The 27,848-nt window shown below is 40.1% G+C and overlaps 2 protein-coding genes across 6 annotated transcripts; both read right to left on the bottom strand.

Annotated features, from left to right (window-relative positions):
* Positions 1-1,322: 1,322 nt before the first annotated feature.
* LOC125298634 lies at positions 1,323-10,750 on the bottom strand. 2 transcript variants are annotated; one of them, XM_048249454.1, is made up of 12 exons: positions 9,960-10,750; positions 9,611-9,784; positions 8,986-9,147; positions 8,435-8,750; positions 5,937-6,011; positions 5,412-5,527; positions 4,518-4,654; positions 4,061-4,151; positions 3,458-3,883; positions 2,771-2,948; positions 2,513-2,637; positions 1,323-2,256 (listed from the first exon to the last, which is right to left on the bottom strand). In XM_048249454.1, the coding sequence occupies exons 1-12, from the start codon at positions 9,972-9,974 to the stop codon at positions 1,933-1,935; spliced, it is 2,139 nt and encodes a 712-aa protein (XP_048105411.1). In that variant the 5' UTR covers positions 9,975-10,750; the 3' UTR covers positions 1,323-1,932. The 2 variants fall into 2 exon arrangements, with proteins under 2 accessions (XP_048105411.1, XP_048105410.1); XM_048249453.1 differs by having other exon boundaries at positions 4,061-4,154; positions 9,960-10,748.
* Positions 10,751-11,907: 1,157 nt separating this feature from the next.
* On the bottom strand, positions 11,908-27,407 carry si:dkey-92i17.2. 4 transcript variants are annotated; one of them, XM_048249459.1, is made up of 11 exons: positions 27,278-27,407; positions 26,901-27,074; positions 25,498-25,659; positions 24,441-24,735; positions 23,187-23,315; positions 20,863-20,997; positions 14,833-14,915; positions 14,365-14,476; positions 13,758-13,885; positions 12,321-12,510; positions 11,908-12,212 (listed from the first exon to the last, which is right to left on the bottom strand). In XM_048249459.1, the coding sequence occupies exons 1-11, from the start codon at positions 27,284-27,286 to the stop codon at positions 12,070-12,072; spliced, it is 1,560 nt and encodes a 519-aa protein (XP_048105416.1). In that variant the 5' UTR covers positions 27,287-27,407; the 3' UTR covers positions 11,908-12,069. The 4 variants fall into 4 exon arrangements, 3 of the variants coding, with proteins under 3 accessions (XP_048105416.1, XP_048105417.1, XP_048105418.1); XR_007194231.1 differs by lacking the exons at positions 11,908-12,212; positions 12,321-12,510 and adding an exon at positions 18,652-18,859; XM_048249460.1 differs by lacking the exons at positions 20,863-20,997; positions 23,187-23,315.
* Positions 27,408-27,848: the final 441 nt, after the last annotated feature.

The raw sequence follows: 27,848 nt of genomic DNA, 5'->3' as shown, positions 1-27,848 counted from the left end.
AACACTGTCATGTCATGTGGTTTGTACGCAATACGGCTAACACACACTCACCACCACCTCTCATCCTCTTTCATGTGCACCATGTATCTTGAAGTGTGATCAATGTTACACGTGACTACGATTGGACACTGCAGAACAGACTCAACTCACCGACGCCATGCTCTTGGAAGTGTACGGCGTATTTGAAGTGTCGTCGGTCCAGGTGTTCCTCGGATGGCTGCACGCCGCTCTTGCACATCAGACAGGCGGCAGCGCCCTCATTGGCCTTGATGAGGCCCTGCCGTGACCTGAACGTGTGGGAGCCTGTGGGGTGCAGACACACACACACACACACTGGAGTTCAGTAAAGGCATTTCAAGCAGGAAACTCTCAGAATAAGTTTTATTGATGTAAGTATTAAGAGGAGCCATGTGAGTCTGTGCAAATTTAAACAAATGCTCTATTTTTGGAGGTGGAGGGTATCATGGAGGTATTATATAGACCTGCAGAGAGACATTCCTCATGTCAATGCTAGGCTAGCTAGCTACTTCAGCCAAATGCATCCTCTGTTGACTGCCACCACCAACTTTAAAAATGGCGTCTGACATGCTGACTTTTGGCCACATTTTCACAAACAAGCCAACTTACAGGTGGCCACAAGTTATATTGTCCATGTGGATTTGTTGCTCCAAGCTTGGAAACTTCCAATCCACATAGACCGCATACTCTTGGCCACGACTAACGTGGCAAGCTAATTGGCTTGTTTGTAAAAATTAACAGGGGGCCGGAAGTCAGCATGTGTCAGACATCAAATTTTTAAAGGTGAGGGGAGCCAACCATAACGCTAACTGGCTGAAGCTAACTCTTTAAATCCTGACCCCCTGATTTTCACAGAGATTAGTGTTCCACTGTGTAGGCTGGAATGTTTTTGCTTGTATTAGAGGACATAGCCATACAACTGCTCCATGGTAAAGGTGACCGTTTTCCCCCTCCAGGGACACGTTTTTTCAAAAACATAGTTGCTAAGTAAGTCAGCAACTTTGTTGGTTGCAATGCAATTTCCCATTGCCAACCAACTAAGTTGCCAACAGGTTAGCAACTTTGGTTTTGAGAAACGCACCCCAGATTGATCCAAGAGCCAAATTGGGATGAACACATCAGTCTTGTATTTGTTTGCGTACAAATTCTCAAACATTCCACAGGATTACAAAGTCAAACAGTTGAGTGGTCACAGCAAACTGACTACATAACATGTGTGGCTTTGACACAGGAAGCATGTTGGTCACTTGAAGCCCTCAATTTAAAACAAACTCTCTTGTAAAGATGACACCATGGAGCACATCATAAACATTTGCATGTTTAATGAATTTATCAAGAACAGTAAACAAAACAGTGTTATATGTTAATACTGTATCAAATTTCACCATTTCAAAGTATACTGGTGAAAAATGAAGCTTCATGATATAGCACACACTACTCAAAAATGTAAAAAGAAAATATATATACTGTATATGATGTAAAAAAGCAATTTGAAAAGATTGAAAGGTACACTCTATCGACCACAAACAGTGTAGTCAAGAATCCAAAAACTTGTGAATCTACATAATCAGAAGTGTGGGGGCTGATTTCTGAGAACTTATTAGCCTGAGAACATATTTCAGGTCGCTGTAGCAAACCTACAGTATACTTCACATGCTCCTGATTAATACTGAAACGACCTACTGACGGCATCCTACGATTGTCTGCACCAGCACAAGAATCACCCGGATCCATAACTGTTGTGGTGCCTGTACAGTCTAATACATAATCTGAGGAACAACAAAACTGTACAAATACAGCAAACTTTTTAACCTAAAATAAGTCAAACTTTCAATGTGAAAATAACACCATAATAACAACAACACACAAAGACACATCACAAGCCACACTTGTGTGATTTTGTCTCTATTGCATTCAGTGGCTGTTGTTAAGAAGTCTGGCGCGAATCTCTCGGACTCTCGGGCTCTCCTTGGCACTGCCCACGTCAATGCCGTACACCGTGGTCTGCAGGAACGTGAAAAAGTTGTACAGAGGCTCGTCGTAGGACCGCCCGAACACAAAGTGCGCCTTGAAGAGTTCGTCGAAGGCCGCGGTGGCAGTGTTCACTTCGCAGGGGATGGCCTTTTGTTCCAGAACGACGAAGAAATTCTGAATGCTGCTCTTTCTCTCCCCAACACAGAGGAGGAACGGGGGTGCTGCTCGAGCTTCCTCAAGGAAGTTCTCCATGCTGTGGCCCGTCTGGAAGGCAAAGAGGGAGACAGAGTCAGAGAGAGACAGAGAGAGAGAGAGAGAGAAAGAAAGAGAAGTACAGAGACAGAAAGATAAAGAGAGACAAACAGATAGAGAGAGAGGTACAGAGAGAGAAAGATAAAGAGAGACAGACAGATAGAGAGAGAGAGAGAGAGAGACAGAGAGAGAAACAGAGAGAGAATGTGTCTATGACAAACAGAAAGAGTTCCCTGATGTTTGCATGTAGAAAAGTGAGACATCTTACTTTCATGAATTTCACCAGATGGTCACCAGCTTCCGCAGCACTAATCTTCTTGTGCTTCTTGCCCTTTGAAGTTGGCGGCAAAAGATGCAAGAGCAAGAGTATGGTTGCCAGGTCACTATCCCAATCTGTTGACAAACAAACAAACAAATAAACAAACAAAATAAATGCTGCATTTAAATCGGTATAATTCCGACTGATTAATAATGTGATTTTAGGTCACACTGTGCATTCAACAACTCCGAGATTGCCCTTAGTTACCTTCGGACCATTCAGACGGCTGGCTCAGTGATGACAGGAAGAGGAGGCTGTCCATGTGTGTGCCGTGGGGAAGTCGCTTACAGTCGTCGATGATCCTGGGCTTGTAGAACGTCTGCCACCGCGACAGAAATCGGCCTGACACCTCCTCTCCAAACAGCATGGTGAAGTCCTGATTAACCTGCAGCACAGAGGAAAGAGACAACCATGAAAACATGCAGGCCAACTAGCCCCCTAGTCAATAAGTTACATTTCCTGTCTCGGTCCGCTGGATCAGATGTTATTTTAATTCATATATCGGCCTATTTATGACCCCTACGTTTGCGTGTGGCTATTTTGTTTTGAATCCATGATCTTCCTTGTCAAAAAATAAAGGCATTATTGACAAACAAATTTCCTCCTGTTCATCGCACCCCACCGGTCATGTCTCTATTCCCCACATTTTGAGAACTGGTGTAATGTATGGAAAAATCTGTCTGCTGGATATTTTTGTAAGTTTTGTTGACCTATGAGTGTCCTGCTGTGGACGTGTCTAAGCTTAAAGGCAAAAAGGTCAAAAAAGGGTGCCATTAACCCAAATCGGCCACTTGAAGAATATTTCCAAGACCATATATATTTATTATTTAAAATATACAGTAAATATAAAGCTTTTTTGAAGAAAAAACCCAAATCTCCATCTTATCTCCTCACCAAGCCAGGCGTGTCCAGGAAGCGCGGGAAAAGGTCGAGCACGGCTGCAGCGGAGGTCGTCTCGGGGTCGTGCACCACATCCTGTCGGCGCTCGAACGTGGCCTTCATGTTCTCCCTCACGAGCGCCACGTCGTCAGAGCCTCTCATCAGCATCACGGCCTCTTGACACTGCTCAGCCGAGATCTGCGGAGGTGCCGAGTGGGCCGGTCGCCGCGTCCTTGGGCCATCCTGATAGGTGGACGGACGTCTCGGGACGTCCTGATAGGTTGAGAGACGTCTCGGGACGTCCTGATAGGTTGAGAGACGTCTCGGACCGTCCTGATAGGTGGAGAAAGATCTCGGGATGTGACTGGATGAGGAGCGCTGTACTGTTTTCAACCTCCAGGCCAAGTAACCAGAACCACTCTGATGGTCGTAGTAGTGCTCCTGAAAAGTAACGGCACATTTTTAGCTCACAATCTTGCTGTAAATGTGGGATCTAGATTTTACCAACAGATGCATATTTAAACACACACAAACAATGGTAATGTGACATACGATGGCAATAATACAACAATATCAATAATACCACCTGTTATTCATACGCTTCATCCAGATACTTACATAACCGTTCTTGGAATTCAGATCCTTTAAGAGAGGGAATAAGGTTACTATTCCGAGGGCGTAGGACACACGGACATTCACTGGTGGGGGTCTTCTGCAGAACAGGACAAGACTGGATTAGCTGGTCAGACTCAAAATGACCATAATGGGAAATAGAAATAACAACAAAAACAAACAAACATCTGTAAACATCTGTAGTCTACCAACCCAATCACTACTACAGAGGTCTGAACTTAATTCATAACATGAGCAGTTTGAATATGACCATTGCAATACATGCTCTACATTGCATTTCTAATGAATACCGGTAAAACTCGTTTGAGGTGGAGACAGTAATAAAAAAGAGGCACGAATAAGGATAGAAAATGCAGCAAAAAAAACACCAACAATAACTACAACAACAACAACAAAAACAAAAACAACCACAGCAAGGAAGGCGACTTAATACATGACTCACCCGTGATTTTCCATCATGTCCGCCACCAGTATGTTCACCATCTTCCTCCTTGTTGCATCGGAGAGACATTTCATCTTATTGTACTCCTGAAATATCCTGTCACCCCCAAGCTTGGAACGGAGCGCGGTCTGGACAATCTAACATTAAACAGGTCACAGGTGCACATTTTACAAAGCGTACAGCCAAGTCTATTAAGTAATGGTGAACAATCATAAAGCATATATAAAAAGATCATTTGACACGTAGATACAGGGATCAGTAATTAAACAACATAAAACAGCAAATATTTTCACTCTACGGCACATCACCTATGAAATCCTGGCACTCACTCCTGTACGAATACGGCATACAGTAATTCTCTGTGTATTAGCCACATTGGTTCCTTTCAGGTAATTTGCCATGACGGGAAGTTCCTACATGTATGTACTGTGTGTTATGCTTGTGAACACAGTTAGAAAGCAAGCCAAACTCTGAGCTGCATCATGATTTAACTGTAGGCTATGGGCAGATTGTCGCCATAGCCTTTATGTTGACAGGGTCTCGGCTACCACTTTGACGATAACTTAAGTGAAACTCTCTGGGCATGTACATGGGAGCTCACGGACATGCCCCCAGAGTGTAGCGCTGTAGCTGCCTGGCTACATTAGCTACTGGCTATAGCAACTCAAACAAGGTAAAACAGATTACTTTTTAAAACTGATTGATTTTGTTTTAGTACTACGTGAACTCACTGGATTTCTTCTTTAAGTACCTCAGTTAATAAGTGGTTTAAGTACAGCATAAGAGTACATAAGAGTTTGTAACAAACATCCTATCAATCTCATATACTTCCTTTTATGCAAAGTTTAAATGTCTTCATTCTTTGTATTTCATTACATAGAAGCAAAAGCTCACCACACTTGCTGAATGGCTGTCAAGAGGAGCTTCCACCAACTGCCTTTTTCGAGTTTGGGTTGCATTCTGAACCGCAGGTGAATCTGAGGAATGAGACGAAGAGCTGGATGTTGCCGCTGAAAACAAAATAATAATAAAAAAAGAATATATATATATATGAAACATGGTAAAATCTGTTGATTGAAAATATTGTAAAATCTACACATGTGCATTGATTGAATGCAAAACCCATTTGTTCATGCCTAGCTGAAGAATGTGGCATTCACAGTACAGCTGCAACAGTACTGTACTGTGCATCAGTGTGGACAAATGTAAATTACTCCCATACCGCTTATTCAGCATTATGTCATATTAGTTACTTTACCCAACATTGACCAAAACCTAGTTAGCTAATTTACAAATCCTGGCTAGTTGGTAAATGGTATTACCTAACAATCAACAGCTAGCTAGTTCATTTTGACACATTAACAGATTTAGGTAGCTTCCCTGGTTAAAATGCTGATAATCCACCTGAAAGGCACTTACCTTCTATGGCGGCCAGATCATGATTACTGTAGGCATATGAAGAGTCATTGTCTGGTAGTTCTCCACTGTCGTGTGCTACACAAATAAGCAAACAGAGGACAAGTACGCTACTCCAAATGGACAAAATCTTTTACACTGAAAGATCAATAAAACTACAGAGTAAATAAAATCTGGTAAAGGCATCAAATGGCTCCCTTGAAGTAATGTCTTATTCAATTAAACTTCCTAGATAAGAGTATTTAATTAATCTTCCTAGATAAGAGTCGTTTGTGGTGGATTACATTCTATTAAGACAAATTAGCTCAACCAGTTACAATTAGTAAATTTCAGTAGGGGTATTTACTGCATATTCTAAATGACTTTTGTTTCAAATGTACTGCATTAAACAAGTGATGAATATTTTTAATTTGTAGCAAAATGTGCTTGTCATTTTCTCGACCACCAATAACTGGTACATGAGCCTAGATAAGCAGAGTTTGTGCTTCACTGGAACCTGTTTACCAACAGCCAGGGCTTTGGTAGTCAACACACAAAGATTTGAAGTGCCTTCAGATTTTTTTGAACAGAGGTGAACATCCGAAGCGAACATGTTTTCGCTGAAGTGTTAAATTTGAGCACGTTTTAGTAAACATTCCAAACATCTTTAGTAAACATTCCAAACATCTTCCAAACATCTGACAACCCTTCCTCCAGCGTCATTATATGTTTGTATTTGTATATGAACTACCTCCTCTGACTGTTTGCCAGTGTTCGCAAATGTTCACAGTAGGGCTATGCAATTAATCGATTAATCGATAATTATGACTTCCAACGATTATGAAAACAGCATAATCGAAACACATTATAATGATTTTATTTTGCTGCACTATGCTTTGCAACAATGCTCTTGTTTTGTCTTGAGATACAAGTCCAGCACACCTTTGTTTTATGGTGTGTAACTGTTCCACATTTTCATTTTTTTCTATGCGTTGTTTTTTGTCTGTTTTTCAGTTTAATTATATCTCAAATTCAACTAAAACCCACATCTGTAATTCGGCCGTAGGTATGAGGTATTATGATTTTTTGTTTTTGCTATAATCAAGCAGCCCTAGTTTACAGCGATTTCTAGGTTCACATTTGCTTGGGAATTTAGGCGCACCTGTAGTTTGTCATTAGCTGCTGGCTACCAACCAGAACTGCTAAAGAGGTAGTGCGTCATCTTTGTGGAACAACCATGGTAAATGAGAGGTTGTTTAATAATAGTCTCACAATAATCGCTCCCACTCAGCAGTGGTCATTGCACAAACGAAGATAGCAGCAAACACCACTGTGGATCTAAGAATAATTGCTCAGGTTAAGCATCCCAAAATGTCACAAGGTGGCCCAAAGAGGATATACAACTTGTATGCACAAAACATAGTTGACAGTAAATACTTACATACATACACATACGTACATATGTACGTACTATGCAAACATATGTAACAGGAGTAAAATCAACAGGCAAGGGAAACACAGAAGTAAAAGTGAGAAACAAAAACATAACACAAAACACTGTACAGAAGAATAATAAGTGTAAAATAAAATGACACTAAATTATGACAAATACCACACAATCAAAGAAAGTACTAACAAATAGGGCTGCCACTAATGATTATTTTCATAGTTGATCATAGCCGATTAATTTCCCCATTATTTTCGATTAATCGATTAGTTGTTTGATTGATTAAATGCCAGAAAATGATGAGAAAAAATTGTTTCCAAAAGCCAAATATTATAGCCTAGAAATCTAGACGCACCCTAGCGGCAGCAAATTACATTTGCTTCCAGGGCTAGTCTAGCAACTCTCCGTTGGCTTGTGAGCTCAAAAAATTAAACTTCTATCAGGCCAATCAAATCGTGTATAGAGTCGTTAGGTGGGCTTAACATAATGATTGATGGCAGAGTTGCAACGGTTTGGCTTGAATTCCCTGCTACTTGAAAACAAAGAAGATGGATGTTGCTGTTGTGACACGAGTTAAGCTTGTTTTAAGTTGCCAACTAGCTCCGCTGGTGGGAAAACGCATGGGACTCAGGCTGTCCTATTGCATGCAGAGGGAATTTGAAAGACAACCGATTATCCCGCCCCTCGGACTGGGTACTGCGAACGGTGAGTGCCCAGACCCTACATTTTAATGTGGGTCTGGCTCGTCAGGCTACAAAGACTATGTTTGCAAATGCCTTGCTTTGTCCACACACCAAAGATATTAAGTACACGGTCATAGAGGAGTAAATAAATCTGGCTACAATCTAGTCTACAATCTGAGCTACAATCAGACAATTTTGATGTATTTTCCTTAAAAAAAGGACATAAACCTGTTAATCGATTATCACTAGTCGACGGTTAATTTAATAATCAACAACTAATCGATTAATTGATTACTCGTTGCAACCCTACTAACAAACCACATATGAAATAAATGTACATCACTGATTTACAGGGAGCTTCTCTACATTTGCCCTAAGAGACCTCCACTTACCTGCATGGCTATATTCAAAGCCCCCGTCCCACTCGCTGTTCTCCACCTTCACCGACTCATCAGGGAGCTGCCCCTCGGTCTCCCTGTCCTCGTGCCCTCCCCCTTCATCCATTTCACATGCCTGCTCCTCCTGTTTGACCCCTGGAACAGCCACATCGGTTGTCCTGCCACAATCAGAGATGAGTTTCAGAAGGGTGCATTCTTGAGTGGAATTCTGGGTAATGTAGTCTGGAGCCATGGGGCCAGCTTCAGTGGGGTGGAAAAGAGTATGATGGGTCATGTCATCAAGAGTGTGATGGGTCATGTCATCAGACGCCTATAATAAAGAAAAAAGCAAAGTATTGTAAAACATCTTCAAAAAAGACAAAGAATCTTCACGACTTACTATCTAGTTACTGCATTTATCGAATACTTTCTGAGATAAAGCTCTCCAAGTTTCTTGCACTATGTCAAAACTCCAGGACCTCCTACTTAAAATCGTAACCGGATATTTCAACCAGATAATTCAATATCTGCACAACTGTAAGCATTTTTAATAACAAGCTCCGGACCTGTGTTCTGACTGGGCTGGCGAGGACTTCTGGGTCCTGCATCTGTGTGTCGACAAGTCGATGTTTGTGAGCGTGGGACGCCAGCAGCTGTGTGCGCAGGGCCCTGATCTCATCCTGCAGACCGGTGATGATCTGCGTCACACTCCTCAGAGCACGAATCGTCTAAAAAAGGACATAAACGCAAGTCGAAGACAAATTCACAGTTTCTATCTTTACGGTTATTACACACAGTCTGCAAAACTGCAGTGTTTCCCATACAGTACATTGACTTATTTATGATGGCCCACCACAATATCAACATTGACCACCACACAATGATTTTCTATGTTGTACTATTTAAACTGTAGAGCTATGTGACACACTCATTGTGAAGCAGAGAGATGATTGCATGGCCCCATCAGTGGGACAGCCAGCTGTTGCTCTTGCTGTCACAAATAGAGAGCAATCACAATAGCATCCAGGCAAAGTCTTTTTTTTGTTGCGGATCAAATGTTTGGAAAAGGTTATGTCACAAAGCACAGAACTTACACTTTGTTTTTACAAAGCATGTTGAAAAATAAACATGTTCTGCTATTATCACATTAAACATGATGCACAAAATCATGGCGCTTTCAGTTCTTTTTACCTCATTGGCATCCGCTAACTGGTAGTCCTTTTCCTTCAGTTTGTTCTGTAGTTCCTGAAGCTGCAGTTTCAAAAGTCTGTTTGCAACATCTTGTTCGTTCAGTGCCCGTTGCGACTCCAGCTCTCTCTCTTTAATTTTCGACATCAACGTTTGCAGGGCATAGTCAACGTCACACTACGAACAAAGAAGAAAAGAGTAACGGTATCAGGTTGAAAACGGTATCGTCTGTCTTTTATTGTCATCGCGAGCCAGGTGAAGAACACTTAAGTAAGAGTGTAGGTAGGTTGTATTCTACCAGCAGACAATGCAACAGAGGCACACTGGTAAACCAAAATAAATGTTTACTCACGGGAGTCATCATCATGGCTATGCAACGTTATTGCTGTTGTGGCCGGGATGGCAATGTTCTCGCCGTTTCTGCTTTCTTTTCTTCTTTCCTTACTACAGTAGGAAAACAGCCAAACTGCTCAGTAGCCTGCAAGGCGACTGTAACATTACCTACATAATATTTCAGTGGAATTTGCAAATTATGTGCCCACTACGTACTCTTCCAAAAGGAATTATGTAGGCTAGTCACACTCACAGCTAGTTAATTAATTTCCAGTTTAACCAGTTAGCTGGTACCTACTGTTTCAGTTGATCGTGCTTACGTTAATTTAGTTTGATAAGTCTATTCTAAACGAATTTTATCAAAGTGAGATACAACCATACAACGCTACAGGCACAACCTGGACTACCGAGACTTGCCACTGTTTTCCTCCGCCCAGTCTGTCACCCCAACACCTCTTCTTCTACACATTTTGAGTAGCCTACGCTTAGACGCACACACCGCCACCTACTGGAATAGAAAAAAAGAAACGCTTACCTTCAAAGTTTTCAGCATGAAGGACTTACACCTGACCTGAATGACTGCGATGGCTGTTTAAAACTGCAACAAAACCTAAGGACATTACCAACTTCTCTGGTCTCGTTTCGTCTCCCCTACTCCACTCCATGGGATGGCTTCAGTGGTGTAGTGTAGACAAACACTTGTCAGTCAGCCTCCAAGAAAAAAAATCACTCCAAACTTGACAACCATAGAAGCTCCTATTCATCCAGTCCCTGGGTCCTTAGCATGGAGTACAAATGGGAATTCCAGCTCTGAGCCAGATCTTTTGGCTCATCTCAGCAATAAGAATCACCTCTTCTGGTGCTTAATATAATATCACTTCTGTGATTTTAAATAAATGTGACACATTTTTGACCTATGATTACCCTCAGCCCCTGATGGGGTTAGGTCTGTCTCTCTGTGTGTCTGCTCATAAAACAAAATGACAACAACTTCATCAAAGCAATATTTTAACAAATGAGGCCTCATCTACACATGAACTAAATATTTTAACAGCAGTAATGTGTGTATTCAAAATGTTTCCAAAAGTGTCATCCAGACAGATGGATGATGTGCAGATGTGTCCTCAGGAAAATGAGTTAAAAAAATAAATAAATTAATTATATATATATATATATATAAAATAGTAGAACATCAATTAGCGAATTATTTCACTCATGATGTGTCTTGTAACACATCAAAAAATACCTAATGGACATAATAAAAAAGGTAAACTCTTTAAATTAAAGACAGAGTAGCAACACACTCTGATCTCTTCAAAGGCCAACGTTTCGGCAAACAGCCTTCTATCAATGTTAAGGCCCTGCTGGTCATTCCCAGTATTACACCTTTTCTAATGCCTGTTGGGGCTCTGCCGCTTTCTTCTGTGCTGCCTTGTTACTAATCTGCAGATCATGGAGTATGCCCATTGGTGCTGGGAGTAATGGGTGGTCCTATAAAGAAGACCTCATGGGTAATGGACGCTCTCTGCTCTGCTCTCTGCTCTGCCGCTCTGGCCTGGTTCCTGGTGACTCCGTGGCTGCTCCGCTGGGGAGAGCCTCAGCCCATCGCTCCTCACACCGACGTTGCGTTTTACACTTTTGTTTGATCACCCCTAGACATACTTTGCATTACATTATCCTTTTTCATACACTATAGTGACCTTATCTTTTAATGTTAAAATAAACGTATGTATTATTGAACATATCGCTACAGTGTGGCCTCCCATTTAACGTCACAGCTACTTTCAGCCAGGTGGTTGTGACACAAGGTTACAGGCTGTTCGTTGAAACGTCAGTTTTTAAATACATAAAAAGATCAGCCTGCGGCTACTCAGTCTTTTAATTTGATAACCTCCTGGTCAGCACCTCTACTAGGGTGTGCATTCCTCCCCCTCGCTGTTCCAAAAAGGTAAACTTTAAACAAAAGGTTTCCAGCAAAAAAAACACTTTATTCTAAAGATTGCAAAAACATTGCTGAAACCTGGTAGCCTACAGCAGATGACATATTGAAAAAAAACAGATTTCTTTTTTTAACAGCCTGGTCCCATGCAATCAGCATCATCCTCAGTCCTCAAATATCATAATCAGTATCAGTTGAAAAAACTTCGGCCGGGCCTTACTTCCATATCTACACTTTGCCCCTTAAGAGCAAAACTTTCGTTGTTACATTTCCGACGGAGGACAGCTCTGATTTCGGATGGTGAGGTTCCAGGGAAGTGTCCAATGACAGCATCTGTAAGTGTTAAACAAAAACAAAAAAAATTCAATAAAAATGTCTCTTATCCGACTGGTGCCTTTGTCACAAATGAACCCTGTAGTTATATACACACACGGTACATACCAATAATTGCATTCACTTTAGCAGGGTCCAGAGGGCTTTTGTTTGTTTTTCGTCCTGTCAGGCTACACTTTGCTAAGGTGTCTCTTCCAAATATAACCACAGCCAACTCCTGCGCAAAAAGGCTCATTTTTGACCGAGACAGACGGTCATACATTCTTTTTGGAATAGACAGACCTCCAGGCAGCTGAACCTGAGAGAACATTCCACACGGAACAAGAAATAACATTAATACAAAAAAACATTAGAGAGACTAATTAACTGTGCCATCTACCAAAACAAAACCGTCAAAGCTGACACAACGTTATTTGGTTGAATAGCTTATCACACTGGCATTCTTGAATGTGTCTGATTGGTGTGAAAAAAAGTTGGAACCCAAAGTTGGATTATCACATCTGTTCACACAGCTTGTGTAGAAGACCCCCCATAAGAAAGCAAACGATGAAATGAGATCTCACCTGACAGCCCAAAGATGACAATGTAGTGAGAAAAGAAAATGTGAGTATTTTGAGATCTTAAGTCGGACTTGAATTGGACTTGGGCTGAGACAAGAGGAGGGCTATTGATCACAATGATAAGAATGCATTTTGTTACATGTGACCTCTACATCCTAAAACAGTGTTTCTCAAACTTTTTCAGACCAAGGACCACATAACCAAAAAAAAAAACCCTTCACGGACAACCTAGCTAAAAAAAAAGATTTCAACAGTGTATTACACAACAGACCTGCTCACTGAACCACCTTGCTTATTGTCTTTGCACCTTGCTTATTGTGTCAGAGGATTTATATGATTTAAACTGGCGTAGCTTACATAAGCAGTGTTGCAGAACTGTTTGGATTTACATACAAGTTGGATCAATGTTGCAAACAACTCATCTATATTATATTTTACCACATCTGCTTGCGGACCACTTGGGGTGGCTTGCGGACCACCAGTGGTCCCCGGACCACACTTTGAGAAACACTGTCCTAAAACATATACCACCATGATAGGAAATGTAAAGTATTTTGCATACAAGCCTATAGGAGCCAACAATCTTCTGCCACCAACACATAATGTGACACTGACCATTTCATTTCATTTTATGTACTTTACCTTTTAAACTATTATAACTATTTGCTGTTTGTATGCTTTTGTTTATGTAAAGTACCTTGAATATGTATGAAATGCACTATATAAATAAACATTACTTGACTAAAACAAGTCTTGAGTCTTATACACTATATAAGGTTTTAATGGGTTAATTCAAGTGAGTTCAGATTCTTTCTATGACAGTTATGTTAAATGTCTTGAAAAAAATTATATATTCATTAAACCAATAAAAGTGTTTTGTGAGAGATCATTTTTGCTGTGCTACGTGGACACCAGTTTCTTACAGTAAGTGGCACTCACGTAAAACTATCACTGGACTTTAAACACTAGTATGGACATACTTTACCATTTCTCTTGTAGGAGTGGAGACTGGGGGTTCGCTAAAAGATATGTCCAGTGGTAAAACAGGTGAGGCAGATGGTATTTTCATGGCTGTGACCAGGTCTTTTAGCGTTTTCACGAAACTGGGCCACTCTGCAAAGGCAAATGAGTTGTTAGGGGCCACTCAAGCTTGAAAAATCCCGGTAATATTCATCAGTGTCCCATTCCGCCGCCTTCTGACAGTGCACACAACAGACCACAGAAATTACATAACAGAATGTTCATAGCAGTCAAATCAGATTCCGTAGATCTACACTGAAAACCCCAGAGTTGCCAGCAGGCCCTAATCTCTGGAATGCACTGTCAGCGCTGCGCATTTGTACAACATTCTCCTTTACACCATCAAAACCATGCATAAACATAAACAAATGTGATGTCATATTATTAAATTATCAATTATATTCTGTTCTATTAAATTATTCATTTTGAAAGGGATAGTTCTGGCCTTCGATTGCACTATGTACCTTTGAATGCTGTAACAATATCATCGTTTAGCGCACCTTTGAAAGCTGTAACAATATCGTTGTTTAGCGCACCTTTGAAAACTGTAACAATATCGTCATTTAGCGCACCTTTGAAAGCTGTAACAATATCGTCGTTTAGCGTAGCTCTTTTACTCGGAGGTAGCACCACGCTCTCGTCACTCTCTTCTTCACTTTTATCGCTGACTGTGTCTATCAGGGTCTGGAAAACAAAACAAATATTAAAATGAATTTTTGCACGTACGACCCAATATTTTCTACTGCAGAGGAATCACAAAAGCCAGTTGTAAAACATAATTCACTGTTAAATACAAAATTACACTCATTTTGTATGAGGTAGATACATGTTGGAGGCTGTGTTTTTGCCTACTCCTGGAGTACTATACCCTTTTCAGACATAAACATGGAAGGAATCCCTAAACTAATAAACTACTGAATAAGAAGCTGCACTCCTTGAGCTTGGTAACATACATGATTCTTCAATATTTGTACTGTTTTATTCTTGTGATTTATATTCTCTGTTAGCATGGAAATAGATAAATGAAAGGAAAAGCTCACCACACTTCCTGAATGGCTGTTTAGAGGAGTCTCCAACAGCAGCCTTTTCCGAGATTGGGCTGCATTCTGCACCACAGCAGTCTCTGAAGAACACACATACGAGGTGGATGTCACTGCTAACTAATAATAAAAAAGTGATTTTCATGTGTGCAAACATATGGCGATACACAGTGTTCAACTCTTATTACTGGTCATAATACAGCATTGCAGAGAGTAATCAATTGCTTTCATTTATTTCTTTGTCTACTCAATATGAATGATTTAATGATCAATTTATAAAATCTTGTCCAGATAGCAATTGGTGTTGCTTATAAATATTATTTTTTAATATCATATTTATGATTAAATATTGTTTTAGTTGTCGTTCTCAATGTTGGCTACATTACTGTTCTGGGGTAGCCTAAAAATCTAGACGCGCCCCTAGCGGCAGCGAATTACATTTGCTGCCAGGGCCAGTCTAGCAACTCTCCGTTGGCTTGTGAGCTCCAGAAATTGAAACTTAATCAGGCCAATGAAATCGTGTATAGAGTCGTTAGGTGGGCTTAACATAATGATTGATGGCAGAGTTGCAAACGGTTTGGCTTGAATTCCCTGCTACTTGAAAACAAATAAGATGGATGTTGCTGCTGGCGAACAGTGTGACACGAAGTTAAGCTTTTTTTATTAAGTTGGCAAACGTTTGAACTAGCCAACTAGCTCCGCTGGTGGGAAACGATGGGACTCATATAGCGCTGCCGCTGTCCTATTAAGTGCAGAGGGAATTTGAAAGACAACTGATTATCCCGCCCCTCGGACTGAGCACTGCGAACGGTGAGTGTCCAGACCCTACATTTTAATGTGGGTCTGGCTCGTCAGGCTAGTTCTGGAGCCGTATTCACAAAGAATTTTAAGGCTAAAAGTAGCTCCTAAGTGGGAATTTAGGAGCAACTCCTATAAATAATGGGCGTGTCACTCCTAACTTTAGGACTCCTATTTTTTTTTCACTAAAAGTAATTCACGAAGCATTTTAGACCTAAAAGTAGCACCTAAGTCTGGGACAGCTTAAAAGAAGTCGAGAGGACTCCTAACTCACTAAGACCTATTCACAAACAGCTTTTTGTGGCATTTTACGTTGCGATGTTTTGAAATGCGTCGCCTATGCGACAAAAAGAGCTTCCAATCGCAAGGGAACAATTTTGCATTCATAAAAGGGATGCAATAACGCCACCAACAACAACCAAAACTACTCATTGTCAACATGTAAATTAAATGTAACGTTTCATTGTGAATCAAATTAAAATGTTCTCTTTGCAAACGTAGGCATTTGGTGACAGATTAATTTAATAATGTTGCAAAGATAGCCTAGCCTACTGCATCAATCCGTAGGCCTATGTTTTATTAGGCTACTAGGCTATTTGTTTTGCCTTACTCTTTATTCATTTAGGCTAGGCCTTTTTATTCAGTTATTCATCATCTTCCGTCCTTCGCACTACTTGTGTAGCGCACGCATTCTCAGACCTGTCACCTGTCACTCATCATCGTAAGGGAGGTGTTTGGAATCATTCCCGCGTTACAATCATCAGCCAATCAAGGTGATCACTTCAGTCAAGCTCGTGCAATGAGTAATGACGTCATCCATAGCAACGAAGACTCACTCTTAGTTTAGGAGTTGTCATTTTTCCTTACTAAAAGTAGGTCTGAAAGGCTTTGTGAATAACTTTTAAAAGAAAACTCCTAGCTAAAATCTTTTAGTGCGATTTAGGAGTACTCCTAGTGGTAAGATAAAAGGCTTTGTGAATACGGCCCCTGAAGTTTATCATTAAACTAAAACTATTATCATTAAATGGCCATGACTTCATATAGACCCTAAATAATAACAATAAGGTGCCTCACCAAGTTATCATATTATAAGTATTCAAAAACCATACAAATAAATAATGAAGAGATTTATGTGGCGATTTTCTAGGCTGATTTGACATGGAACTATACTCTCATTCCGGCGTAATGATCTGCTGCAGCTCAAACTTGTTGCTGGAAGTTACAGCCTACAGGGACTATTTCTCAGGTGCTGCGTGATATCATTGTGCTGCTGCACCCATGGTACGTTCGCAACGTTCCTTGATTATTACGCCGGAATGAGGGTATAGTTCCATGTCAAAGAAAGCCTAGAAAACCGCCATGTTTCATTTTCCGTTAGTCTTATTACACTTTCTAACTTGAGAAGAGACAAGTTTTAACCTGTACTGTCATTGTATTTCTATCTGTATATTGTCAATAGACAATTTTTAAAAAAAAAAAAAAGACCGAAAATTTTAGTCAAATTTTAAGTCACTTTTATGCTAGCAGGCTTAGATGCTAATGGTCTAATCCGATTCAATGATCTATGCTAGGCTGGAGCTAAAATTGGTATTGCCAGACTCACAGAACGACTGGATAAACTGGAGAAAGGTAAAAATCCATTGTTTAACTCGAGGGGAGGTGGAAAATGAGCGTAATTCCCAAAATGGTGGAATATCCCTTTAAATAAACACCATCAGTAATAATCATACTTTCAAGTTATAAATCAAAAATAACTTTTATATGTGATGACCCACCATGAAGTTTGTAAAAGTGTTTTTTATTAAAAAGTCATTTCAAAACTCAAACGCAGTTTAAAATTATTTATAACCATCATTTTTACATCAGTCCTGTATTTTTCAACTTCAATTTAAGACATTTTAAGACCATTCTGAATTAAATTTAAGACCTACAGGAAATACGAAAAAGTACGAAAGAGTCCCAGAAAGGCTTTCAAAGTAGTAGTTGTAGTTTTATTGCAGCATACTAATACCTGGATCTACAACACACAGAATTAAAACATTCGGAAACACATTTCTCAAACAAATAATAAAAAATAAAAAAAATACAGGACGATGGAAGAATCTTTAAATGAACGTACATATTTAAGACATAACAATGCAATATCTGGACTTTTTAAGGCCTGAAATTAATATTACTAAATTTCAGACTTTTTATAAGACCAGCAGAAATCCTAGCCTGGCGGGCCATCCTATATCATTGAAATGTATAGTCTGGAATCGAACCATTCACCTCACTTAATCCAAGGGGCGGGCAGAGAATTGTCTTTCAAACTGCCTAGGCATGCAATAGGCCAGCCCACGACCATATCCGTTATCCGGGTCGGCAAAGCGGCAAATACATCCTTCTTCGAAGGAATGACTTAAGTGCATTGTGTTGCTCAACTTTCAAAGAAAAGCACAAGTCCAACTCCTCCAAAGTTGACGCCAACGCCGATTCAAACAAACCGCTCTTCGTTAAGCCATAGCCACCTTCCTTGTTGTTCACCGTCGCAGGACTGCCGTTATCCTGTTAAGCCCGCCTTCAGACTCTCTAACAAAATAGAGCGCTGTGATTGGATGACGTCCACGGCGTCAGCCAATAGAAATTCCTATGGTTTGATACTAGACGTACAGGCTGAGCAAATTAATTTGCCGCTGCTAGGGTGCGTCTAGATTTCTAGGCTACAGAAATCCTGCTATAACATGGTAAACAAAATGATAAATGGAAAACTGATTTCATAGCAGCTGTCAACAGGCAAAACTACAGAGCTTTTCTATATAAATCCAGTTACGTATACAGACATGATAAACAAAAGAGAGTTTAAAAAAAAATCACAATAGAAAAAAAAAATATATATATATATTTTATACATGTTAACATTTAAGACCTTATTGACCTTTAATTTTCCCTATATCTAGCAGGTGGTTTGATTCTTTCATAACCGTGATGAGGCCTGCGTTGGGCTCCAGACTACACTGAGCCATGCACAGGGACGCAAACCTCTGCAGGCTGTCGCCTCTTCTGAACGTCGCCCTCATGACCCTGAACAGCTCCGGGTTGACCGCCGCCAGCTCCGCAATCGGCGCCTGGCTGACGATTGTGTTTCGGTCCACCTTCATTCTAATGTAGGCGTCAGTCTTAGTGTGGCCACTTTTAACAAGCTTGAGGACCTTGTTGTATCTCAAGATGGAGTCTTCGGGAGTTCTCACTGAAATAAAACACCGATAGTGAGTATGTGTATACATCCACAAATGTAAAAACATTATATGACAAATACACAACGAGACATGATCTGATGAAGGCCCTATAGGCCAAAATGTCATTACCTAATAAACTTTTTCATATGGAGCCAGAATGTGTGGTACTTCATCGATCATCGAAAGACACACCGAGAGCCTCAATTTAAATGGTGGGCAAAGTGAAAAGTACAACTAAATCCAACTTAATAACAAGACAGAAGCCCTACTTATTTAATATCAGGAGTAATATCCTAAGCACAAACATAAGTGGATCAGCCCACACACCACATAATAGCATTGAGTTTACGCATGAGACTTTGTGGTGATGCATCTGATGTCAGAACACCAGAGGGTAGATATTTAACAGCTGGGGATTAAAGTGGTCCCCTGTACGGCGCACTGATGTCAGCTTTTTCATTCAGTCCCCTGTACGGCGCACTGATGTCGGCCTTGTCATTCGGTCCCCTGTACAGCGCACTGATTACATTGTCATTCGGTCCGCTGGAACTGGTTTTCGGTGCCTAACTCCACTTCTGCCATTGTTGTGTTGAACAAGCGGACTAGGGGCCCTATCATGACAGTCTAAAGCGCATCGTCACTAGTCAAAAGCTTATTCAAATTTAGTAGGATGTCCAGTCCACATTGGGAGTGTTTTCGTTATCAAACATCGAGCGCATGGTGCAACAAGGTGTTCCTAGGTTTCTTAATCAGTCATGGGTGTGTTTGGGGCGCGCAACATCATTTAAACCTATTAGAATGACATCTGACACCGGTGCAAAGCGCAACGTCAAAGAATGCATCAGTATTTTGACAGTCAACGGCGCATTTGAAGGAGTTGCTGCTTGCAAGACCGTATGGAACAGTCATTCCACTAAACCATGCTTTACTAAAACCTAGCATAGCCTTTACGCATTTGCACTCGTCTGTTATTTGAACTCATTGGTAAAGTGAAACTAACTTCACCAAGGTGTCGGTCAACGACAAGGCAGTTATACGCAATAAGTTACTTTCACTATTGACTGACAATGGGTTACGTTTATCCTGCAGAGGAGTTGCTTATAGCTCGTGATAGTGCGTCTTCAGCTGTGCTCTCGCCTAATCACTTTTAACAGTCATTACCAATTTGCAAATGCATTGTAACATGTATTTCGTAATATCTTTATTCTAATTATGTTTCCCATTGTAGCCTAATCGTGTAATTTCTAATGTTTTGCATGGATGTAGGCTGGTGCGCGTTCATGGAGGATAGAAGGATGGTGCGTTGTGCTTCTGCCAATATGCCTGTTGACAATGCGCTCTTAAAATAACATATAAACAACTCGCCATAGACTTAGGTTTCTCTTGGTCCGTGGCGTAATGCATTTTAGGTGGTGTACAATAGCGATTTTTAGACAAGGCGCTAGGCCACTTCCTAGGTTGTTAATTACCACACCCCTGAGCACATTGTTTAAAAAATAGATGTACAAAATAAGAAAATAAACTTTGCGCTGGGTGGAAAACGAGTTTTACGCCATGCACCAGGGTGCAAAATAGGGGCATAGATAATTTTGATCCTGTAGACAGTGGGCTTTAATCCTGTAGTCATGCAAGGCTCTCTCTCTCTCTCTCTCTCTCTCTCTCTCTCTGTGTGTGTGTGTGTGTGTGTGTGTGTGTGTTTGTGGTGCGTGTCTACTCAGTGAAATTACTCCAGCACAACTGTACATAATGTTCCCTAGCTTTAGACGGACACCCCTTATTATTGCTTTCAATAAATTATTCAAATAGGATACATGTTTGGATTAGGTAATGTGGTATTTTTCTCAAGCATACTATTAATCCATAGCCTCAATTATCAAACAAACTCTCTTGTGTTTCAGGACCTACATATTGCATTCCAATGTAGCTTAAATGTTTGTACTCCTTTGTAAGTTGTTTTGGAAAGTGTCCGCTAAATTAATAAATGTAAAATACTGTACACAACATATTATTTTACCTCTTCTGTCCTTCTTCTTTTTCTTTGGCAAGGGCTCGAACTCTGATGTTTCGGCTGAGTCTGAAGATATATCGGAGATGGTTTGATTTGAAGGCTGCTGAGATGGTTCACCAACTTCAGCTTTCAATTTTAGGGCTGTCACAAAAAAAACAAAAAAAACAATAAACAAACAAGCACAAAAAAAAACCACAAATATATCTACTGGACTATGCTCAATAAAAAAAAACGGTTGGCATCAAAACAATAAAAGAATAAGCGACAACAGAAAAGGCAACACTAAATGTATACATTAATAACTCTTGGATTAGAAACATAATCAATTTAATTTCCATATCGGCATGAATTTTAAGTGTGGTACATAGTGTGATCCTACTGTTAGACAGTATAATTGCATTGTATCATGATATGTAGACTGCCCTGCCCTATTGCTGACTAAAACAGAATTGAAAATCTTTATTTGAATCAGTATTTTTCGATTTGTAATAATAATTATTTTATTAAATTGGGGGGAATCCCATCAAGATAATATCTATTTTTCATGAGAGACCTAAATAGACATACACTTAATCAGAGTTGTAAAAGTCCGGCTTCAGAAAGTTAAAGTCCTGCCATGCATTGGTTCTACCTGTGCGCTTAACACATGTGATTTCACTAATTGCTGTAGCTGATCTACTTGGCCTAAGAATTGTGCTAATTAGAATCTAGTGTTAATTTTGTCACCTATTTTTAATTTAGTCTTAGTCTTGTGATGAAATGTCCTTTTTAGTCTTAGTCATATTTAGTCATTCAAATATCATTTTTGTTAGTCAAGTTTTAGTCGACTAAAAGTCTCGTCATTTTAGTCTAGTTTTAGTCAAAAGAAAACTAAAGGTATCTTAGTCTTAGTCAGTTTTAGTCAACACATTTTAGTCTTTTTTTTTTTACAAATTATTTCTGATTACCATTTGAGTCAAATAGTGTTTCACACATCTCATTTTCCAACAATATTGTGTGTCCACAAGGCTACTCGTCTATTATAATTACTCATTCAGATTTTTTGTCAGTCAGTATGTTTACATGCACAGGTAAGTCGAGCTACAGTTATAGCTCGGCTGGGATTTGACCATAGACAGTAAAAGATTTGACTGGACCACGGTCATATTAAGTAGACCAGTGTTTCTCAAAGTGTGGTCCGGGGAATCACTGGTGGTCCATAAACTATCCCAAGTGGTCCGCGAGCAGAAGTGGTAAAATATAATATAGATGAGTTGTTTGCAATATTGAACCAACTTGTATGTAAAAACAGTTCTGCAACACTGTCTATGTAAGATATGCCAGTTTAAATCATACAGTATGAATCCACAAATAAGCAAAGTGCAAAGACAATAAGCAAGGTGGTTCAGTGAGTAGGCCTATAGTGTAAACTAATTATAGGCTACTGTTGAAGTAGGTCTAATCTTTTTTTTTTTAGCTAGGGTGGTCCTGAAACTGAAAAAGTGGTCCTGAAACTGAAAAAGTTTGAGAAACACTGTCGTAGACCAAAGTATTAATGTTTTACTCCGCCTCGCTAGATGGCGATATGCGCCCAAACACAACATATTCCCCAAACAGACTCTCCATCTTAGCCATAGCTAACTTGCTAGCAAACTTTCCATATTAGCTTACTTGCTAGCAAACTTTGCACCATCAATCTAACTAGTTTAATAGTTGACATTACATGATGAACATTTTCGTATGGACATTCTGGGGGATGCTAATTTGTATGAGAGAAGCTTCAACTTCTGGGTATGTAGCATTGTGGCATAAAGCTTAGGTAGTTAGCCTGCTAACTCTGGCAGAAATCTCCAGTGTTCTTGTTCCATGTAGTTTCATGTTGCAGCCACAGGGTTGCAGCAACAGCACGTAGACTAGCCTACAGGAAAGCTGTTGCATATGAACTCATTCGGAATATTTTGAAAACGTAACAGCCAGATATTCTGTCTTCTCATTTTGTAGACGAAAATGAAGAGAGATTTTATCTTAGTTTTTATTTCATGCAAAACATTTTAGTCTCATCTTTTTTCATCAACAATAATGCATCTTAAGATGGTCTTAGTCAGTGTTTCAGGACATTACTGCCGTCTCGTCTTAGTCATGAAAAAAAAGGTCGTTGACGAACATATTTCCTCTCGTCTCGTCTGACGAAATTAACACTATTAGAATCAGCTGATGAAGTGAATGGTTAGAACAAAATATGGCAGGACTTTTTTACTTTCTGAAGTTGGACTTTTACACCACTGCACTTTATCATGGGGCAATGGGATCTAACATTAAAAGTACAAGACAGCGTGCGCCTGGGAACTTACCACCCTCCAGTCCTTCACGAAGGAAATTTCTCTCTTCGGTCAAAGACTCCACTTTTCCCTCTAGATTCAGGATCTTCCCCTTCAGAATCTCAACAGTTTGTTTCGCACTGTGGACAGTCTGGGCCTCTTCTAGGTCAGATCAAAAGGAGAGAGGTGTAGCTGTGAAAATTGTCGGATGGCAATGACCTAAATGAATTATAGATACATTGTAGCTTCTGATTGCTTTTGTTTACTGTCAGTCAACAATATGAAATGTAAAATTATTCACTTTTTCAATTATTCACTTAACATAGTGTCCCTCACTGGAGTTTTTAAAAGCTTGATTGGTTTAAATAAGTTACTAAAGAAGTGACTAGTTATGCTCACTGACTGTTCAGAAAAAAGACTAAATAAATGCTACAATGCACATCCTTTCCCCAAAAAAATATTTCCTGAATCAGTTATAGCTAAATGACTTTGGTTTATCTGATGCTGGTTTGGTTTGGATGTTTGCGTCTGCACATGGAAACCATTTATGTAAACCCACCTTCTTCCTCAGCACTTGAATACGCTTCCGGGCTGGACTCTCCAAGAATGGATAGTGTGGTTATTGAGCGGATGGTAGACATGATAATACACAAATGACATGACTACAATTGCCTGATCGGCATCTTTAACGTGGTGGCACTACTGACGGGTCTGTCAATCAAGTGTTTAATCACTTCACTTGGTAGCACCTTGGCTTGATGGATTAAACACTTTATTTATTTTTTAACAGCAAATAATGGTGTGCGAGTTTTTTTTTTGAACTAACCCAAAACTAGCACAGCTACTACTACTCACTAGCCATCTTAATTACAATGTACTGTATAACAGTATCAATTTATTAACAAAAAAGTGTTTGTTTCTAAAAATTGCCGATTAACCGAATAATTTGATGATTGCACTTTAACCAAGTATTTTCAATTCATCTGACCAAAATTTGGGCATCACTGCGGGTCAGCTCTCCTATTAGGGATTTTGCCGGTTTGCTTTCAAAACAAAATGTTACAGAGTGACTTGTACTGTGTGAGCAAAAACATTTTGCTGATTTATTTTAAAAAATCTTGTCAAATACATGCTATGGAACATTTACATTTGTGCGTATTGTTTTTATAAATACTGACATCTTAGAATTATTGAAAGAAGCTCCTAAAAAGCTTTACAGCTTTAAAGTCACAAATACATACACCATTGATTTATAGAGAGTATCTCTTAGTTTTGTGGTGCACTTACCTGCATGGCTATTTTCAAAGCCCCCGTCCCACTCGCTGTTCTCCACCTTCAGCGACTCATCAGGGACCTGCCCCTCGGTCTCCCTGTCCTCGTGCCCTCCTCCTTCCCCTTCATCCATTAAAACTTCCTGCTCCTCCTGTTTGACCCCTGGAACAGCCACATCGGTTGTCCTTCCACAATCAGAGATGAGTTTCAGAAGGGTGCATTCTTGAGAGGAATTCTGGGAAATGTAGTCTGAACATGTGGGTCCAGTCTCAGTGGGGTGAAGAGTGTGACAGGACAGGTTATCAGATGCCTATGACAGAACAAGGGATATAAAGGAAAAAGGACAAGTAAAACACTGAAAAAAACTGTTCTCAACAACATGCAATACAAAAGCAGAGCATTTTAAAAACGAAAGGCCGATTCAGACCGCCGGCGTAGCGTGTGCATTGCATGTCTGTTCCATAGCGTTTTGTGTAAGTACTCATACCAAAAACATCTCTGATGCAGCCAATCTGCCTATTAAAACATCTCTTCATTGTCTCTTTCGATTGGAAGCGCTTCCAATACACACACCCTCTTTCTAGTTGGCACACGTTTGGCAGATGTGATGATCACCCTGTTTAGCTGGCAAGTAATTATGATATATGAGGGGTACTGCAGGTTAATTGCAGAATGATGATCGCTAAAAATGTTGCATTTTGGGAGTGAGATGTCTGCAACCTCGCGTCCCACTTGCTATGTGTTCGCACCACAATAGGCGGGCACGCGGGCACACAGTATTAGAACTACTGCGTTACATCTGGCTGCATGCACCAACCCGCCACAGTTTCTTAAATGATGTCTTTTTTTTGGTTGACTGGTAGGAAAGTCACATGCAAACAAATACATTACTAAGAATGGCCTAATCACTAATTTTATTGGATTGGATTTTATTTAAAAAACATTACAGGTAGTATTTCTATAATATGCTTCCATATTTGCAAACGTATAAACACATGCAGTTTCCATAACAAGATGGTAGGCTCTGTGTCTGAATTTTGATTGACTGGGAGGAGCTTGGTAGGTTCTGGACCTGAGTTGTGTTTGAAGTGGAGCGGGTTGCTGGGTTCTTCTTGGGTGTGGTGACTAGTCGATGTTTATGAGCGTGGGACGTCCGCAGCTGTGTACGCAGGGCCCTGATCTCGTCCTGCAGACCAGTGATGATCTGCGTCACACTCCTCAGAGCACGAATCGTCTGCAAAGGACATAAACACAAGTAAATACAAATAAATGACACAATCACCATTGCTCATAGACACAGGGGGCATCTGCAGGGGCTTAGCCTACAGATTAATCATCTTGTTCACATGCAGCCAAGTATCTGAGTTTCCAAAAGGGGTGACTGCTGAAAAAACATAAACAAACTTTAAACTAGCCTGCATATTAACATACTCTTAAAATAGATTACATTAGAAAATGTAATCACAATTTTTAATATAAAATGCAAATGTCATTAGGCCTACTCAATAGTATCCACAAAAAAGAATCTTAGCTAATCACGAAAAGCCAGACAGACAAAACCACTTCATTCAATCGTCTCCTTTCAGCAGGCTACATTCCTATAGCATGTGTTGTGGTAATTTCCAAAAGTCTATCTCCTTTCATAATTCACACATAATAATAGGGAGGGAAAGTGAAAACCAGCGCCCCAAGTGGTTGCGTTCCTATCGAAGAGCAGCTTCAATGTTAAGTCCCATAGACCTATTTTTGTTAAAAAATACTGTGAAGCCAAATCAGCGATTTATCCACCAAAAATATTTTTCAGTGTCTATACAGTAATAATCTTCTAACTGTGAAAATGTCAGACCATATTTTGCCTTATTTAAAAAAATCGAAATTGCTCCTTTTGTTTACCCTTCGACGTTACTCACTGTAGCATGGTTTGTTTATTAGCCTGGTTAGCATTGCCACTTAACACTTACTGCCAGCTCTTCATGTGAGTAGAAGCACAACACCAGTTATCCAGACATAAAGGTTATCACCACGCGGTTATCACCTTCCGTTATTACAAAAATATGTAAGCCAGTTAAGCAAATTGCTGTATTGATCAGTTAGAGATTAAGCGCCCAAACCTGTGACGTCACATGCAACTGTAGTTTGTTATCACCATGTTACGACAAAAACTCAAAACAATTCAACTGATCCTAAAAATAAGGTATGACCACTTGAAGCAATAGAGGTGACCCCAGTGCCTAACATATGGAAGACATTAAATTAAGATCCCAATGTGCACCGAGATATATTTTTTCAAAAAAAAAAAATCCCATCCCCTCCGCTAAACTCTAATTTGCCGCCGCTAGGGTGCGTCTAGATTTCTAGGCTACTAAACTCTAGGAACGCAACCACTAGATGGCGATGAGATTACTTTCCCTCCCTATTTCGAAACATCAAACATCCACGAAGTGAAGGCACTTTAGTCCGTAGGAGCGTAGTTACCTCATTGGCATCCGCTAACTGGCTCTCCTTTTCATTTAGTTTTTTCTGTAGTTCCTGAAGCTGCAATTTCAGGAGTCTGTTCGCCACATCGTGTTCGCTCAGTGCCCGTTGTGACTCCAACTCTCTCTCTTTTATTTTCGACACCAACGTTTGTAGGGCATAGTCAACATCACTCTAAGAACAAACAAGAAAAAGTGCATGTATCAAAGCAGAGGTACCAGTCTCGGTTTGTTTGCAAACTGTAATTTCTCTCCCTTGCACGGTATCGCGAGTCAACCTTACATTAGGGGAACATCCGAGACTACGATCAGTCAGTGCAGACAACTACACAGGAGCATAAAGGCTTCTGTTCAATTAAAATACAAACATTTACTTACGGGCGCCATGATGACTACGTTTTGCTATATTGTTGTTGTTGATTGATTCTATATCCAATTCTGCAAGGGAACGCAGCTTCCTGTGTAGCCAGAGAAGAAATTTTCAATATGGCCGCCATTTAGAAGTTGCTTCAAAATAAGAGTGGAGACCGATTTCGTTTTTCAAAAGAAAAGTCCCTTAAAGGACACCTTTCTTTTAAAAAAACACAGCCATTTTTTTTAAATGAAAATGAGTGCAGATGAGATAGGCCTACTGGTGGACAGGTCCAGCCAGTCTATCATTTTGTATGGGGTGGATAGGTATTTTTGCACATTCTGATTCTAAAATCTTAAAATCCGTTTGAAAGAATGAATGGTTTTGGAACATTTTGACTTGAGTGGGAATCCAGCCCTAGTATAAATTTAGACGTAATGTCAACAGTATTATCTCAGACATTCATAAGCCAGCCAGACCCCTGATGGAGAGGGCAGACTTTGTGCTGCGGCCTATGTGAGTGCGGTGAGCAGACATCCCAAGTCTCCCGGAAGTTCCGGGAGTCTCCCGCATATTGATAGTGGCTCCCTGACGCCC

This window comes from Alosa alosa, chromosome 7 (assembly GCF_017589495.1).
Source record: "Alosa alosa isolate M-15738 ecotype Scorff River chromosome 7, AALO_Geno_1.1, whole genome shotgun sequence".
Classification (NCBI taxonomy): Eukaryota; Metazoa; Chordata; class Actinopteri; order Clupeiformes; family Clupeidae; genus Alosa; species Alosa alosa.
The sequence above is the reverse complement of the archived record's forward strand: the minus strand, read 5'-3'. Positions and strand labels throughout refer to the sequence as shown.

Coding starts and splice junctions, on each gene's coding strand:
- LOC125298634 (XM_048249453.1), bottom strand. Junction 9,148..9,610: donor AGTTAGCGGATGCCAATGAG/GTAAAAAGAACT, acceptor GTCCTTTTTTAG/ACGATTCGTGCTCTGAGGAG. Junction 4,155..4,517: donor GACATGATGGAAAATCACGG/GTGAGTCATGTA, acceptor CCTGTTCTGCAG/AAGACCCCCACCAGTGAATG.
- si:dkey-92i17.2 (XM_048249459.1), bottom strand. Junction 23,316..24,440: donor CTTTGAAAATAGCCATGCAG/GTAAGTGCACCA, acceptor GATCTGACCTAG/AAGAGGCCCAGACTGTCCAC. Junction 20,998..23,186: donor TCGTGAAGGACTGGAGGGTG/GTAAGTTCCCAG, acceptor TTTTTGTGACAG/CCCTAAAATTGAAAGCTGAA.